This window comes from Alexandromys fortis, unplaced genomic scaffold, assembly GCF_014885135.2.
Source record: "Alexandromys fortis isolate MF-2015 unplaced genomic scaffold, M_Fortis_MF-2015_v1.1 scaffold_186, whole genome shotgun sequence".
NCBI lineage: Eukaryota > Metazoa > Chordata > Mammalia > Rodentia > Cricetidae > Alexandromys > Alexandromys fortis.
Window position 1 is genome coordinate 3002504 of NW_026068067.1, and position 18484 is coordinate 3020987.

The following is an 18484-nucleotide window of genomic DNA, read 5'->3' on the forward strand; positions in this document are numbered from 1 at the left end:
GATGCGGGGAACTGTTCCTTCCCACCCTTGAGCAGTGCAGACCAAGGCTGTTCAGGTGACCCAAAACTTTTATTTCACTGACAGGTCCACAGGCAGGTGGGTGACCCCCTAGAGGGCCACTTCCGGGCCCACCTCTCCTTCTCCGTGGCCTTGGGCTATCCGTTCTGCCTTCTCCTCCCTCCGCTTCTTCCTGTGGAGCAGTCGCCGCTCACGTTCAAATTCCTTCATCCGCTTCACATAGCTGTGGGCAGAACAGACAGGGTCTCAGTGCCATAGGTCCTGGCCTGACTCTATCCCCAGCCACCAGGAAACCCTTGCTAGGACGAGGCTCCCCAGTAAATCCTGGCTTGGTGTCCCCTCCCAGATGACTGCAGCCTCCTCCCTGTGCCCATGTGTGGGTGCCTGTGGTGGGGGTGCAGGGCGGGCTCACTCCAGGTGCTCGCAGTAGTCCCAGTCATGCTGCTCATGCTTGCACCCCAGGAAGTTGGGGAAGCTGTCCCGCTTGCACTTCAACAGCCGGATGAGGTAGTGGGCGCAGTAGTCACGCTGCTGCAGGGTCAGCTGGGCATCATTCATCTCCTGTTGCGTGGCCACCATCACTGTGGGAAGAGGGAGGCTTCTCAGCACCAGAGCCAGCCCCTAGCTCCACCAATCCCCGGGGTGTCTCTCACTGGTTTAGAGCCCATTTGAATTATGGCCATGCCTCGACGGAAGGAAGGGGCACTGTTCCTTTGGGTTTTGTGAGAACTGGTGCGGAGTTCTCAACACATCCTTTCCTCTAGCGACACACTGCTGTCTGCCAAAAAGTCCCAATGGAGGTGGAGCTCAGCACTCACCTTCCAGCCCCTGCTTCCCCACTACAGAGATGTCAGTTCCAGCATGGAAGCTGCCAGGCTGGCAGCTAAGCCAACATGAACTGTCTCAGGAACGGATCATTAGTGGTGCCAGTGCAACCAGCCTAGTAGTGTAAAGGTTCATCACTAAGATCTAGACGACGGAACTGCGGTGGATGGATGGTCTGATGTCCACACAAACGTCACCGTGTATGTGGCATACACTGGGTGCTCCGGTGGGAGCCTTGGCGAGGTGATTACTCTGGGCTGGGATGTCCCATCCCTGGGTTAGGAACATGCCATACCCCAGCCTGTACCCACTGTGCCCCACAATCCCACTTCTTTGTCACCCAGCAGACTGTAGGCCGACCTCCTCTCCACCCGTGCTTTGGTCCCAGCCCCCTTTCGTTGCGTTAAACCATGCTCCCACAGAAGGCCTGGAGGCTCAAGGCTCACCTCAGCTATGCAGGAGATCACACGTTTAAGACCTGCCTAGGCTACAGAGTGCGTTCAAGGCCAGTGCGGGCAACCGAGGAGTTGGACCCTCATGTGAAACAATATATAAAAGTTGGCTGGAAAAATGGCTCAGTGGCTCTTGTTGAGAACTGGGATTTTGTTCCTAAAACCCATGTTAGGTAGCTCACAGACACTGCCTTTAATTCCAGCTCTAGGGGATCTAAAGCCCTCTCTGGCCTTGTTTGGCCCCTGAACTCTTATGGCCAACTCTCTACACAGACATATAATCAAAATAAAACGAAGTCAGTGGTCGTGTGCTTGCCTAGTGTACATGAGGTCTTGGGGAATTCACCACTCACAAACCGCTGCTGTCCTTCCTCGGTGCTGTCTCTCCTGCTCTGCTTCCAGATCCCATCCCCTTTCTCACGTGGACTTGGGTCCTTGTGACAACCAGGTGCCCACATGGAACCCAGGGCTGGCCTCAGGGAAGGCTTTCCTAGCCTTCTTTGTTGCACTCTCCTCCCAATTTGGGTTTCCAAACCCTTCTCTACAGCCATCACGGGGTCTGACCCACACCTCTACAGCCATCACGGGGTCTGACCCACACCTCTACAGCCATCACGGGGTCTGACCCACACCTCTACAGCCATCACGGGGTCTGACCCACACCTCTACAGCCATCACGGGGTCTGACCCACACCTCTACAGCCATCACGGGGTCTGACCCACACCTCTACAGCCATCACGGGGTCTGACCCACACCTCCATTGTTACTCTAGTTGGCTGATGAAGCCAGGTTGGTCGCTCCATGCTACACCTCTGTACTCGGGCCTGGGGCTGAGTTCACCGGCAGGCAAGCTCTTGCTGGAGGCTAGCAACCCAAGCTCCTGTCTCATGTCCAGTTCAAAACAGGCCACAGGCTGGCAGCAAGGCTTCAGCACACTGCGCCTGCTAAGGAACATAGCTGGGAGCCAGGCAGGTAGATGGTATCCGTCTTCAGAGGGAGACAAAGTAGGCAGAATACACTCATTACCTGGCAGCCTTATTGACCAGGGATCAATATGACCAAAAACCAGGGGTAGGGGATGCTTGAAAGGGGGGCCAGAAGGTGAGGGGTGAGCCAGGTTGAAAGGTCCAAAGCCTTGAGGCAATAGGACTGGTATCAGGGCTTCCCCACCTCCTGGCTAGGCCCTGAGCCCAAGGAAGGTGGCACTGTCCTTTACAGTGACTGGGAAAGTGAGGACGGGAGGTCTGAAAAGAGGGCAGAGCTCTGAGAATGCATGCCAGTCACTAAAGGCAGAGGGAAGGGAGGGGGCATGCCAGTAATCTCAGCACCCAGGAGACTGAGGGAAGAGGATTTTAAGTTTGAGGCTGGCTAGCCTTGCTTTATAGCAAGAACCTGTTTCTAAAGCAAATTCAGGCTGGGCCTGTTGGCTTTTCCCTGTGATCTCAACACTCAAGAGGCTGAGAGGGGGGATTTAGAGTTTGTGACCAGTCTGGGCTACACAATGAAACCCTGTCTTAAAAATTAAGGCAGCACAGAGGGTGGTGGTGGTTCGGGGAGAGAGAAGGTGGAGAGCAACTTGAGGAAGACACTCGGAATGCTGACTCCCGGCCAACACGTGTGCATACACGTACACACGCCACAACTAACAAAGCACTAACACATCAATTAAAAAAAAAGCCAGCAATGTCGTTCCTGATTTCAAGGTTAAGGTTTCCCTTGCAGGGCGCTGGTTGCAAGCTGGTTGCAGGCAGTTTCGAGCTGTCTCCAGGACAGGACAAACAGGCCTTGGCTTCCAGGCACGCGATTGCGAACTGAGGAAGAATCAGAGTCCAGGGAGATAGATGGAGGTGGTCACTGTACAACTGAGGAATGCCGGTGGGGCTTAGTGATTGGGCTGGGGGGTTTCAGTAAGGGAGAAGCTGGCGAGGGCGAGGCCAGAATGGGATTTGACACCTGGTTCTGAGACAGCGCTGCTGTTCTACTACCGTGTCTACTACCATGTCTGGTCCGGCAGAATGCGCGATTGACATGCTGACAGGAGACTGATTCCAAAGTAGGGTCCTTGCAGAAGGGGTTCACCTGAAGTGGGGGCTCTGCCAGGCCAGGGACAGATCATTTGGAATGACAGGTGAGGAGGAGTTGGAGGACACACGGGAGTGGAGACGGGAAGCTGTTCCTGCTTTCCAACAGGGGCATGCCTAAGACGGAGGCAGAGTCATGGAATAATCAGAAGGCTAGCTTCACTGAGCACACTGGGCCTGTGATCTCAGTGCTCCCGAGGCCGAAGGGAAAGGGCTCTGAGTTAGACCAGTCTGACTCCACAACAAGAAGGGGGTCCAAGGAGGAAGCAACCTGGATACGGGGGCCACAGGACTGACTGCCTGAGTTTTACCAGGGTTTTCTGGTTTAGCCAAGCCAGAGAGGCAGGGAATGCTGGTTATTTTCAAAGCCGATCATGGGTAAAGCAGGGTGTCAGGTGGATAAGTGGGCTGCAGGCTCAGTTGGGGCTGAAGGACTCCCCAGAGTCAGGACCCTGGCGTGACGACACCACCTCCCAGCACACATCCTTAGGCTCCATCCCCTGGAGGGTTCCCTGAGCAGTCACGACCTGTGCATGTGGAGGCCAGAAGACAGAGTCAGGTGTCTTCCTCACAGAACCTAGAGCTCACTTACTGGCTAGACTGACTGGCCAGCGAGGCCCGGCTCTGCCTTTACCTCCCCTGCACAGGGAACGCTGGTGCAGCTCCACCAGCCTCTCACACGTGCGGCAGCTTTCTCCTACAGAAAACCTCTTTTGTTTGTCTGTTTGGTTTTTGTTTCAAGTCAGGGATTCTCTGTGTAGCCCTGGCTGTCCTGGAATTTGCTTTGGAGACCAGATTGGCCTGGAACTCACAGAGATTCACCTGCCTCTGCCTCCCAAGTGCTGCAATTAAAGGTGTGTGCCACCAAGCCAGGGAGGAGAGATTTATTGAACTGGACATAAATGACAGCTTCAGGAAGCCCTGAAACCGCCTGATTCACTAGGCCACTCCTTCCTCAAGCTTCTCTAGGCTGTAAAGACTGCCCAGAGACCAGCTCAGATCAACCAAGCTCCCCGGAGGAAGGAGATTAAACAAGCTGTCACTATTGCTGGGGTAGGCTTTTGGTGATGGCGGCTGTCTGTCACTTCTGCTCCGGTAACTGCAGTATAGCTCATTGATTCACCAAGTTGGACTTCACTGCTCTCCTTACCTTGGTTCCCTACCTGGGCTGAGAAGACGTCTGTTCACGTTTCCACAGGGGATTTGAACTCAAGTCCTCATGCCTGCATGGCAAGCACTTTGCTGTGAGTCATCTCCCAGCCTACACCACAAACCTTTTGGCAAAGCAAATTTGTACCTTTCCTTTACTTAAAAGTGAGGGCTCTGTCCGTCCGTGGAACCAGCTTCATCAATTCCATACACATGCCTCTTTTAGCCTTCGCTTCCACTGCCTGTCATGAAGCCTGCTTTCCACACCTCAGGTTTTGCTTCCTACATCGGCTTGCCCAGTGGGCTCCCCGGAGACAGTGCCAGTATTTCTCTGCTACCACGGAGCATCCCAAGTGCCAAAATGGGACTTTGCCCAGAACCGTCACTCTGTAAGTCTGCGATTTCCCCACACAGGAAGAACAAGAGTCGTGTACGTACACAGCAGGCCCTGGGTTCCATTCCCAGCGCCATCACACAGACAAGACAGATGCACCGCATGACCGCCCCACCTCCGACCTTATTCATATGAGTGACACCTGTATGGAGACGCATCTCTGTATGCATCACCTGTATGGAGAACACGTCCCTGGGCTCCGCGTCCCTAGGCTTCTTCCCAGGACGAAGAGCACCGGGGCAGCCTCGTTTTCCCGCTCTCGGCTGTCCCGTCCCAGCCCTTTGCTCCAGCTATGCCCGTACAGCCTCGAGGAGTTCAAGCGCCCTCCCGACCCGACCCTCCGCAGTCAGGCAGCACCGAGTTCCGCGGGGTCTGCGGTCGCGCCTGCGCTCTGAGCTCACCGCGCTCCTTGCGGTCCGGGAAGCCGTAGTCCGGCGAGAAGGTGGGCATCTGCAGGGGATCAGGCTCCACCGAGGCGTCCCAAAGATAGCGCCGGGCCAGGTGCGCCCCCATAGCTGCTCTGTCTCACCCTCCTTTGGCAGCCGGGGTCACCTCGCTCGCACCTGGAAGCACTGCTCCTATCAGTGCCACAGCTTCCGGGTCATCTAGCCCGCCGTGGGGGTCATGGAGATGAGCGGGAGGGAAGTCTTTCTGGCCTGCTGGCACCCTCTGGCGGTCTGGAGGGGACAGGGCCGGTGTGGCGGCCGCTAGTTGACTAGTCCAGGGAGCTCCAGGGGTGGCCTGTCTATGCTTTCTCTGCCCAGTGATAGGATTACCAAGCCTGCAGTTCACGTGGATGCTGAGGACACTCTGGTCTGCATGCTTGCATGGTAGGCATTTTATAGACGGAACCATCTCTTAAGCTCATTCATTTTTTAAATTAAAAAAAATTTTTTTTTGGTGTTGGGATCGATCCCAAAGTATAGCGCATGGTAGACAAATGCTCTACCATTGAAGCACACCTCCGCTTCTAACCCCCAACCTCCAACACTTCTTATAGGGGTGTCGGTGTGCCTGTACGTGTGTAGGTGTGCATATGAGTGCATCTGGATACCATTACTCTGGCGCTGCCCATCTTGTCTGAAACAGTGTCTCACGCTGGCTTTGAACTCTCCAAGTAGGCTAGGTTGGCTGGCCAGCAGGCCCGAGGGATTTAACTGTCTGCCTGTCTGTGGTTCTGGATGGCAAGCATGTGCCGCCACACCAAAATCTTTCTAAAGTGGGGTTTGGGGACTGAATTAATTTTTTTTTTTTTAACAAAAACTTCACTTTACAGTTCAACCACAGTTCTCCCTCCCACCCTTCCTCTTGCTTCCCCTTGTCTATGCCCCCTCCCAAGCCCACCCTGTATCCACTCCTCCCAAAGGGTAAGGGCCTCCATGGGATTCAACAAAGCCTGGTCCATTAAGTTGAGGGAGGACCAAGCCTCTCCCCACTGCATTGAGGCTGAGCATGGTATCCCACCCTAGGGAATGGACTCCAACAAGCTAGCTCAGGCACCAGGGATAGATCCTGGTCCTCCTTCCAGGGGCCCCTCAGATAGACCAAGCTACACAACTGTCTCTCACATGCAGAGGCCCTAGTTTGGTCCCATGGAGGCTCCACAGCTGTTGGTCTAGATAGAGCTCACGAGTCCCCATGAGCTTGGTTCAGCTGTCTCTGTAGATTTCCCCTTCATGATCTCGATCTCCTTTGCTTATATATTCCCTCCTCCCTTTCTCTTACTGGATTCCCAGAGCTTGGCCTGGTGTTTGGTTGTGGATTCTGCATCTGCTTCCATCAGTTACTGGATGAAAATTCTATGATGATAGTTGGGGTGGTCACCAATCTGATTACAGGGGAAGGCCAACATAGGCACCCTCTCTGCTCTTGCTAGAAGTCTTAGCTGGGTTCATCCTTGTGGGTTCCTGGGAGCTTCCCTAGCACTAGGTTTCTCTCTAACCCCATAATGGCTCTCTCTGTCAAGATATCTCTTTCATTGCTCTCCCATTCCATCCCTCTCCGAGCTCAACCAGCCCATTCCCTCATGTTCTCATCCACCATTCCCTCCACTTTACCACTCCCTTACCCCCAGTATACCCAGGAGAGCTCATCTAATTCCCCTTCCTAGGGCAATCTATACATCCCTCTAAGGGTCCTCCTTGTAACCTAGCTTCTCTGGAGCTGTGGATTGTAGTCTGGTTATCCTTTGCTTTATATCTAGTATCCACTTATGAGTGAGTACATGCCGTGTTTGTCTTTCTGAATCTGGGTTACCTCACTTAGGTTGTTTTTCCTAGTTCCATGCATTTTCCTGCAAATTTTAAGATGTTATTTTTTTCTACAGCTGAGTAATACTCTGTTGTATAAATGTACCACACTTTCTTTATTCATTCTTTTGTTGAGGGGCATCTATGTTGTTTTCAGTTTCTGGCTATTACAAATAATGCTGCTATGAACACTGTTGAGCAATAGTATTATTGTTCATCCTTTGGGTATATGCCCAAGAGTGGTATTGCTGGGTCTTGAGGTAGATTGATTCCCAATTTTCTGAGAAATCGCCATACTGATTTCCAAAGTGGTTGTACAAGTTTGCATTCCCACCAGCAATGGAGGAGTGTTCCCTTTACTCCACATCTCTCCAACATAAGTTCTCCTCAGTATTTTTGATCTTAGCCATTCTGATAGGTGCCCCAAAATTTTTCCCAGGAACTCCCACAGCTGATAAAAACAACTTTAGTAAAGTGACAGGATACAAGATTAACTAAAAAAAAAATCAGTTGCCCTCCTATATGAATAGGATGAGAAAGAAGTCAGAGAAACATCATTGTTTACAATCGCCACAAATATAAAATACCTTTGAAGTAACTCCAACCAAACAAATGAAAGACCTGTGTGGCAAGAACTTTAGTCTTTAAAGAAAAAGGTTGAAATGGAAAGCTCTCCCATGCTCTTGGGTAGATAGTACCGACATAGTAAAAATGGCAATCTTACCAAAAGCAATCTACAGATTCAATTCAATCCCCATCAAAATCCCGACACAGTTCTTCACAGATATTGAGAGAGCAATACTCGACTTCATATGGAAAAACAAAAAGCCCAGAGTAGGTAAAACAATCCTATACAATAAAGGAACTTCTGGAGACATCACCATCTCTGACTTCAAACTCTATTGTAGAGCTATGACAATAAAAAGTTTGGTATTGGCACTGATTGCTCTTCTAGAGGACCCAGGTTCAATTCCAAGCACCCACATGGGAGATCAAAACTGTCTGCAATTACAATATCAGATACACATGCAGGCAAAATAGCAATTCAATAAAATAAAAATAATTTAAAAAATAGATCCGTATTTTGCCATGCACAAAACTAAAGTCCAAGGAGGGTCAAAGACCTCAACATAAATCCAGTTATATTGAACCTGATAGAAGAGAAGGTGTAAGGTAGCCTTGAAAGCATTGGCACAGGAGACCACTTCCTAAATATAACACCAGTAGCACAGACACTGAGAGTAGCAATTAATAAGTGGGACCTGAAACTGAGAAGCTTCTGTAAGGCAAAGGATACAGTCAACAAGACAAAAGGTCAGTCTACAAAATGGGAAAAGATCTTCACCAACCCCACATCTGACAGAGGGTGGATCTCCAAAATATATAAAGAACTCAAGAAACTAGACATCAAAATACAAAATAATCCAATTAAAAAATGGTCTACAGAGTTAAACAGAGAATTCTCAATAGAAGAATCTCAAATGACCAAGAGACATTTAAGGAACTGCTCAACATCCTTAATCATCAGGGAAATGCGAATCAAAACAATCTGAGATACTATTTACACCTGTCAGAATGGCTAAGAATAAGTCTTGAGAGACAGTGAGAAGAGGACTAGGAACCCTGGGTCCTTACCAAGTGGTGGAATTTCCAGTGCATAAAGTTGGTTGGGGAACAGGGACTCCTGCAAGCCGGCTGCTACAGGACTAAGTCTACACTAAGCATGATGGAGCACAGGAAGGATGTTGAGAATCTCCTACCCGAGTACCAGCCCAGTGTGGCCGCTGGGGTCCCTGGTAGAAAGTGTTTCTGGGGATGGCAGCTGACAGAAGGGAATAGAGATGGGTTAGAAGGGAGGGCTGAGAGGACCTGCTGGGAGATGCTGAGCTGGGTGTGCACCAAGAGGCAGAGGCCCCAGGGAAACCACGTACTGGTTATTGTTAAATTTTAGAGGATTACAGTATGGAAACCTCATGTGCTTTCCTTTGTCAACTTTGAATGTTTATTCTTGTTCTTGTTTAGCTCATTTTTAGGCAGTCAAGTTGGTGAGACTATGGTTGTCTCACTTACTAGGAGGCAGTTTCCCAACAACTGCCTGATCCTCTGGCTTGGACACTCTGCCTCCCTTCTGCGGTGTTCACTGAGCAGTAGGTGCAGGAGTTGTTTCGGAGGTGTATCCATTGGGAGTGGTCCACACAACTGTGCATTTGGAGGTGTGTCCATTGGGCGTGGTCCTCACAACTGTGCATTTGGAGGTGTGTCCATTGGGAGTGGTCCTCACAACTGTGCATTTGGAGGTGTATCCATTGGGCATGGTCCTCACAACTCTGCATTTATTGCATTGATTGGTTGTGGTTTTTGTAAAGAGAGGTTTCCTTGATGACGGGTGAATATTATGCTTTTCTGTTGATATTAAGGCAAATATTTAGAGTGTAGTTAGGGACTGTGAGGGGTTAGTGTGCTGGTTATAGGTTCTCTTCTAAGATCTATGACTTCACTAGCCCTGGGTAGTTGCCTAGGCTTCCAGTACTAGGGTTGTTTTTCCCCTTGAGTGAGTCTTAAGTCCAATTAGAGAACTTTTTTTGGCTTTTCGAGACAGGGTTTCTCCGTAGCTTTTGGTTCCTGTCCTGGAACTAGCTCTTCTAGACCAGGCTGGCCTTGAACTCACAGAGATCCACCTGCCTCTGCCTCCCGAGTGCTAGGATTACAGGTGTGCGCCACCACCACCAGGCTAGAGAACTATTTATCACCGCTAAGGCCTATGTGCCACTACTGCACCCTGAAGGTTGACATGCCGTGTTAGTATTTGTTTACCTCCTTTGGGGCTGTCATGTTGCTTCCTGGTATCATTAAAGGCAGGAGGAGGCATTTGGGTCAGTTCCAGCTAAGGGGCCCCTGAGCCCTGTGTCTGAAGTGCGTGGGGTCTTTAGCAAATAGGGAACGTCCATCTCAGGGGCAACAGCAGTAGCCTGTAGTGTTGGCAGTCTTTTGGATATTCTTGACCAATAACTCGAGAGAGAGTTTCTTATTCTTGGTGTTGGGGATTTTGTTAGGCAGGTCTTTGGCTCTTGGAGGAAGATTTGCCGGCACAGATGAAAAATTTTTACTATGTATGTATAAATTAAACAATATATGTAGATTTGCAGTCACATGCGCATTACGGTGTTTTTAAAGGTTACTAGTTAATAGTGTGATTCCTTGCGACGGTTTTAGATTTTATCCTTATTGTTATTTTGCCCTCTTCCTTCTTCTGGATTTATCGTTCTCCCCCATCCTAGCCCCGTTTTTGTTTCCCATTTTACCCATAGATCACTTGTGCTCTGCTATTGCCCTCTCTGTTGATGACCCTCCAACCCACCCACCCTGGAAACGGGTTGTACTCACTCTCCTTGTACACGCGTTTGCCGAAGACTATGTATGTATGCACGTCTGAAGATTTGGCGCTAGGAGCTTCTGGAGAGGAAAAACATATGGTGTTTACCTTTCTGGGTCTGGGTTGCCTCACTCAACCTCACTCAAAAGTTCGATTTTTTTAAAAAAATATTTATTTATTTATTATGTATACAATATTCTGTCTGTGTGTATGTCTGCAGGCCAGAAGAGGGCACCAGGCCTCATTCCAGATGGTTGTGAGCCACCATGTGGTTGCTGGGAATTGAACTCAGGACCTCTGGAAGAGCAGTCATTGCTCTTAACCTCTGAGCCATCTCTCCAGCCCCAAGTTCGATCTTTTCTAGTTCCATCTTTTTATTTGTTCTTTATAGCTAGTAGTATTCCAGAGCGAATAAGTAGCGGAGTGTCGATATTCATTCATTGTGAGGTGCCTGACTGTTGAAAAGAGAGTATGGATATGCCTGAGCAAGTATCTGTGGAGCAGGATGTTGAATGTCTCGGGAGTTTTCCAAGAAGTAGTATGGTTGGGCCCTATGGTAGATTTATGTATAGCTTTTGATAATTCTCCACACCGATTTCTAGAGTGTTGGATCAGGGTACAATCCCACGCACAATGAACGAGGGTTTCCTTTCCACCCACCCTGTCCAGCATTTGCTGGCAGTTGGCATTCTGAATGGGGTGATATGAAATGTCAACATAGTTTTGATTTGCATTTTGCTAATTGCTATGGAAAATGAACCTGACTTTGAGATATTCCTCAGCCTTTTTTTTCTTCTTTTGAGACCTCTTTGTTCAGGTTACAAGGCCCATTTGTTTATTTCATTTTTGAGACTATACTGTAATTGCATTCTTCCCTTCCATTTTCTCCCTCCAAAACACTTTTATAACATGTCCTTGCTGTCTCCTAAATCCATGGCCTCTTTTTTTATTAATTATACTTACATGCATGTATGTATATGTACATACATGTATCAAAATACAAACAACTCAGTCTGTAAAATACTTTTTGTATGTATGTTTTTAGGCCTGATGATTATGGTATTGGATAATTAATTGGTGTGCTCTCCTTGGGGGAGGATTATTTCTTCTACTCGGAATTCCTTAGTTGCTTATATTTCTTTGTGTAGGATATGGGTCACCAGGGCTTTCTTCCATCTGCTTTAGCATGCCTCCTGTCCTTGTTCAGCTCATGGTTAGACAGTCATGTTGATGAGATTTTATGGGTGTAGCTCCTGACATCATTGGGAGACACAGTTTCACAGCAAACTCCCTGATCATCTGGCTTTTTGCCCCCTCTTCCGCCATGTTCTTTGAGCCTTAGATGTGGGAGTGTTTTGTAGCTATATCCATTGGGACTGGGCTCCACAACGCTGCATTTTGTTTGATTGTGGTTTTCTGTAGTGGCCTCTGTTGCAGAGAAGTTTCCTTGATAGGGAGTGAGGAGTCCACTTGTCTGAGAGTAAAAAGATAATGTTTAGATTGTTGTTAGGATTGCTGCTTTAATAAAGTGTCAGTTGTAGGTTCTCTCCTGAGACCCCTGGCCTCATTAGCCGTGGGTAGTTGGCTAAGTTTCCAGTACCAGGTATGTTTTCCCTTCTTTGAGTGGATTTTTTTTGTTATTTTATTTATTTATTTATTTATTTATTTATTTATTTATTTATTTATTTATTTTAGTTTTCTAAGACAGGGTTTCTCTGAATTACAGCCCTGGCTGTCCTGGAACTCACTTTTGTAGACCAGGTTGGCTTTGAACTCACAGAGATCTGACTGCCTCTGCCTCTTAAGTGCTAGAATTAAAGTCATGTTCCACCACCACTCACCTGAGCAGATCTTAAATCCAATTAGAGAGCTTTTTTTGAGTTCTTTCTATATTCTGGATATTTTCTGTCAGATGTATAGCTGGCAAAGATTCTCGAACATTCTCTGTTTTCTCTTTGCCTGGTTGGTTGTGTCTTTAGTTGTTTTATGAACTCACACCAGTCAGTTGTTGGCCTAAATTCATAGGCAAGTGCAATCTTATTCAGAAAGTCCTTGACTTATTTCATGTAGGCACTGCCTATGTTTTATTCCATCAGTTTCAGTGTTTCAGTTTAATTTTTAGGACTTTGATATATTTATAGTTAGTTTTTGGGCAAGTCGATAGATATGGGACTAATTTTATTCTTCTGAACATGGATTTACAATTTTCCCAGCACCATTTGTTCAAAGATGCTCCCTTTCCTCTACCTTATGTTTTTGGCATCTTCATCAAATATGAGATGGCTGAAGTTCAGATTCAGGTCTTTGATGTTGTTCTGTTGGTCTACAGGTCAGTTTGTGCCACCATGCTGCTTTTATTGCTGTGTCTCTGCGACACATCTTAAGATCTGGACTCGTAACACCCCCCAGTGTTGTTGTTTTGTCATGATTGTTTTGGCTATTGGGAGTAATTTTTGGTTATATATGAAATTTAGGATATATTTTTGTAGACAGAATTTTCTGTCCTTTTCAGTTCCATAGCTGTTCAGTTCCAACAAAACACACAGAGGCTTATATTAATTATAAACTGATTGGTCTATTATCTCAGGCTTATTATTAACTAGCTTTTACAGCTTAAATTAACCCATAATTCTTATCTATGTTTAGCCACATGGCTTGATGTCTTACTCAGTGAGGCATTCTCATCTTGCTTCCTCTGCATCTGGCTGGTGACGATGGACTGAGCCTTTCTTCTTCTCCTCAGAATTCTCCTAGTCTGGTTGCCTGCCTATACTTCCTGCCTGGTTACTGGCCAATCAGTGTTTTATTAAACCAATGCAAGTGACAAATCTTTATAGGCTCATAGGTTTATATCCCACAGCATATTTTATTCTATGTTTATGAAGAATGAGGTGGCTATTTGATTGGGATTGTACTGAGCCTGTAAATTGCTTTTGGTAGGATAGTCATTTTTATAATATTAATTCTATCAGTACATGAACATGGGATATCTTTACATTTTTTTCTAGTGTCTTTCCCAATATTTTTCTTCAGAGGTTTAAAGTTTTCTTTTAGAGATCATTCACTGCTTAGGTTTATTTGTATATATCTTATTTTCTTTCAGGATATGGTTAATGGAACATGTTCATGATTTCCTTCTCTGCATGTGTGTTGTTGACATATAGAAAAGCTAGTGATTTGTGCAAGTCAATTCCGTATCCTGCCTCAGTGCTGAATTGAAAAAAATATTTATAGAAATTTTCTGGTAGAATTTTTGGGATCTTTAATATGTAGTATCATGCCATCTGCAAATAATAACAGTTATACTTTTTCCCCTATTGGTATCCCTTTAATTTCCTTCTCTTGCCCCATTGCTCAAATTTGTACTTCAGGCACAATATTGAATTTCATTCTCAATTTTAGATTGCCTTTGACATTTCCATCAGTATCATGTTTGTGTTCTCTTGGGCATCACTCAAGTGTTTATTCTCCTCGATATTTTTCTCCTTAATTTCATTCAGCTTTTTTGGGTCTCTTTTAACCCCTTGAGCCTGATGATAAAGAGTATCACTGTTCTTTTACATCCTGTGTCCTGGGGTTAAACTAGGAAATTCTCATTGTCAGAGTTTTCTACAGGACTTCTGGGGTTGGAGAGAAGATGCTGGCTTGTACTGCAATGAGTTTTGAGCACCTGTATTATTTTGTTAGTTTTCAGTTTGATATGGATAGCCCAGGTTGAGACAGAGAAGACTTGGGGGTGGGTTGGGTCTAATGGTTAGAAATGGCTTAGATGAAATGAAGTCAGCTTTGACAGAGGCCACAGGGCTGGTGTACAGGATGCTCCTCTGTGTCCAAGGCTGGAGTACAGGAGTGGACCTGCTGGGTGGGAAGGTGGAATGCGTCATGGGAGGGGCCGGCTGGTTTGGGGATAGGGAGGGAGGGTTCTGGAAAAGGTAGATTGCAGTACAGGCAGGGGTGACCGGACTAGGTAGAACACTGGATATGGGTCCCAGGTTAGATCTGGTGGCTTGGGGGAGAAGGTGTGGATGATCCTGGAGAAAGGCATGGGAGTTCCAGCTAGGAGGAGAGTTTGGGTGTCAGAGAAGGACCTGAGGGTGGTGGCAGGTAGCTACTGATTGACTACAGGGTAGTCAGGGTGTGGAGACGAGGCTGGGACAGTGGGTATGGGATCTGTTGTAGATGCCTTGGGTTTGGGAGAAGGGATAGATGGAGAAGGTCAGGGAGAAACACCAGGCTAGACTCTTAAGAAGGGTGGGGGAGGTCTGGCTGGGTGGGGAGGTTGGATGCAGCACAGATGGGACCTGAGAATCTCTTTAAAATAGTTTTCTTTTGTAGTAGGCTCTAACGAGCTTTGTGTGCATGCCCAGGAGTGGCCCATGGTCATGCGGCCGTTCTACTTCTAGTGTTTGGAGAAGCTCTAAGATTGATGTCCAAAGTGTCCACACTAGTGCACATTTCTCCCCAACCGTGTGCAAACACTGCATATCCTCACGTCCACCCTAGCTTGTTGCCATTGTATTCCCACCTATGAGTGGTCTGATCAGGTGAGATGGGATATTAGTAGAGAATTTCCTGATGGCTAAAGATGGTGAACACTTTTTTCTTTTTTAAAAATATTTATTTTTTTAATCAATCTTTTCTTATTTTACATACCTATCCCAGTTCCCACTTCCTACCCTCCTGCTCCTCCCATCTTCTCCCCACCTCATCCCCACCCACTCCTCAGAGAGGGTACAGCTTCCTATGGGAAGTCAGATGTTGAAAACTTTTACAATTGCTCATTAGCCACTTGTCTTTCTTCTTTTGAGGATTTTTGTTATTTTCCACAGCTCATGGTGCTAGCTAGTCTGAAGTCAGCTTGATACACACGCTAGAGCCGCCTGAAAGGAGAGAACCTCAGCTGAGAAACTGTCCGTATGAGATTTCAGGTATTCTTGGTTGTTTTATTACTCTTTTCTCTTAGCTCTTTGGGGGGCCGCCACCCAGCTCCCAGATAAATTACACATGGAATCTTATTCTTTCTTACAAATTCCCGGCCTTAGCTTAGCTTGTTTCTAGCTAGCTTTCCTTAACTTAAACCATCCCATCTACCTTTTGCACCTGTATATACCTTTCTTTATTTCTTACTCCGTGCCTTGCTGTGTAGCTGGGTCACTGGCCCCTGGAGTCCTCCTCCTTCTCTTGCGCCTAGATTTTTTTCTTCTCAGATTTCTCCTGCTATTTGTTCTTTCTGTTTGCCAGCCCCGCCTATCCTTTCTCCTGCCTTGCTATTGGTCGTTCGGCTCTTTATTAGACCATCAGGTGTTTCAGACAGGCAAAGAATTACAGCTTCACAGAGTTAAACAAACATAACATAAAAGAATGCAATACCTCTTTGCATCATTAAACAAATGTTCCACAGCACAAACAAATGTAGAACAACTTAAAATAATATTCCACAACAACTGGCTGAAAGGCATTTTTTAACTTAGTGATTGAGGGGGAAAGGCCCAGTCTATTGTGGGTGGTGCCACACCTGGGCTGGTGGTCCCTGGTTCTACAAGAAAGCAGACTGAGCAAGCCATGAGGAGCAAGCCAGTAACAACACCTCTCCATGGCCCCTGCATCAGGTCCTGCCTCCAGGTCCTTGCTGTGTTTGGGTTCCTGTCCTAACTTCCTTCAATGATGAACACCAATATGGGAGTGTAAGCCAAATAAGCCTTTTTCTCCCCGACTTGATTTTTGGTCATGCTGTTTCATCATAGCAATAGAAACCCTAATTAAGATACTTGGGTTGTTTATAGTCTTGATGTTTAAATTTTGTAGACATATATTTGGGAATTCTAAATCTCTAAATCTGTGTTCCTGGGCTGTGATGACTTACAATTGCTCTGGGATAAACAATCTCATTCCTCTGAAGTGAGAGCTGTGTTTTTGAGTCAACAAACACAGCCTTTACCACATCTCCTCAGAGGGACAAGCCACTTCCACACCATCCCCCTGGGTAATCACGGCTGCCTCCTGCCCCCACTGAGAATACCCCATTTGTCACTTAATCAACTTGATCAGCTGCCAAGCTCTTCCCCTTTGAGATCTCCTAGGGCTACGTCTCCAGAGTCTCCTTCAAACTATCAGTTTCTCAGCTCTTAACTGATCTCCTACCCCTGCTTTGGCAATAGTTCCTTTTTAATGTCCTGGTTTCTGCGGTTATTTCAGAATAGTCTCACACCTGAAGATTAGTGTCCTTTTAAAAGTCTCTACCTTTCTAAGGGAGCCATGGGAAGACAATGTGGAGCAGAGCTCACAGAATCCTCTTCTGAGGGGATGCTGGGAGAAAAGATAACATTAGGACATCAAATCACACAGCCGATACATCATGCAACAAATTGTTATGCATAGTAAAAATGGCAATATTACCCAAAACAATCTACAGATTCAATGTAATGCCCATCAAAATCCCAGCAAAATTCTTCAGACCTCAAAAGAACAATATTCAACTTCATATGGAAAAAGACCCATGATAGCCAAAATAATCCTGTACAATAAAGGAACTTCTGGAGGCATCACCATCCCTGACTTCAAACTCTACTACAGAGCTACAGTACTTAAAACAGCCTGGTATTGGCATAAAAACAGACAGGAGGACCAATGGAACAAAGACCTGGATATCAATTCACACACCTACAAACACCTGATTTTTGACAAAGAAGCAAAAAATATAAAACGGAAAAGAGAAAGCATATTCAACAAATGGTGCTGGCATAACTGAATGTAGACGTCATGGAAGAATGAAAATAGACCCATATCATCCCCGTGCACAAAACTCAAGTCCAAATGGATCAAAGATCTGAACATAAAACCAACCACACTGAACCTCACAGAATAGAAAGTTGATGTGGGAGTGTCATATATCAATCTGTTGATTTCATTGGTTAAGTAATAAACACACTGCTTGGCCTCATAGGTTAAAGCATTGGTGGGAGGAATAAACAGAATAGAATTCTGGGCGGAAGAGGAAGTGAGGTCAGACTCTGCTCTGCTTCCTGAGAGACGCCATGCTCCGATCTCCTGGGCAGATGCATGCAATGAAGCTCCTCTCAGCTCCGAACCCAGAATGGACATAGGCTAGAATCTTCCTGGTAAGCGCACCTTGGGGTGCTTACACACATCATTAGAAATGGGCTAGTCCAGGTGCGAGAATTAGCCTGTAAGGGCTAGAGTTCATGGGCCAAGCAGTTCTTAAATGAATACAGTTTGTGTGTTGTTATTTCGGGCATGAGCTAGCCAAGTGGCCGGGGTGTTGGGGACGCAGCCCCGCCGCTCCTATTTCAACAGAAAGTGGGAAGTACACTTGAACGCATTGGCACAGGAGACCACTTCCTAAATATAACTCCAGCAGCACAGACACTGAGAGAAATAATTAATAAATGGGACCTCCTGAAACTGAGAAGTTTTTGTAAATCAAATGACATGGTCAATAAGACAAAATGTCAACCTGCAAAATGGGAAAAGACCTTCATCAATCTCACATTGGACAGAAGGCTAATCTCCAAAATATACAAAGAACTCAAGAAATTTGTCATCAAAATGACAAATAATCCAATAAAGAATGAGGTATAGACCTAATCAGAAAACTCTCAACAAATGAATCTAAAATAGCTGAAAGACACTTAACGAAATGCTCACCATCCTTAGCCATCAGAGTAATGCAAATCAAGACAACTCTGAGATTCATTTTATACCTGTAAGAATGACCAAGATCAAAAACACTGATGACAACTTATGCTGGAGAGGTTATGGGGTAAAGGGAACACTTCTGCATTGCTGGGGGGTATGCAAACTGGTAGAAAAAGACAAGATCTCCTGAGTAAATTGAGAGCATGGGGACTATGGGAAAGGGTAGAAGGGAAGAAGGAGAAAGGGGAGGGGAGCAGAGAAAAATATAGCTCAATAAAAACAATTA

At 46.5% G+C, this 18484-nt stretch overlaps 1 protein-coding gene across 1 annotated transcript; it reads right to left on the reverse strand.

Moving 5' to 3' along the window:
* Positions 1-50: 50 nt before the first annotated feature.
* On the reverse strand, positions 51-5512 carry Ndufb7 (NADH:ubiquinone oxidoreductase subunit B7). The gene is made up of 3 exons (XM_050120755.1): positions 5322-5512; positions 431-599; positions 51-241 (listed from the first exon to the last, which is right to left on the reverse strand). The coding sequence occupies exons 1-3, from the start codon at positions 5431-5433 to the stop codon at positions 109-111; spliced, it is 414 nt and encodes a 137-aa protein (XP_049976712.1). The 5' UTR covers positions 5434-5512; the 3' UTR covers positions 51-108.
* Between the last annotated feature and the right edge of the window lie 12972 nt (positions 5513-18484).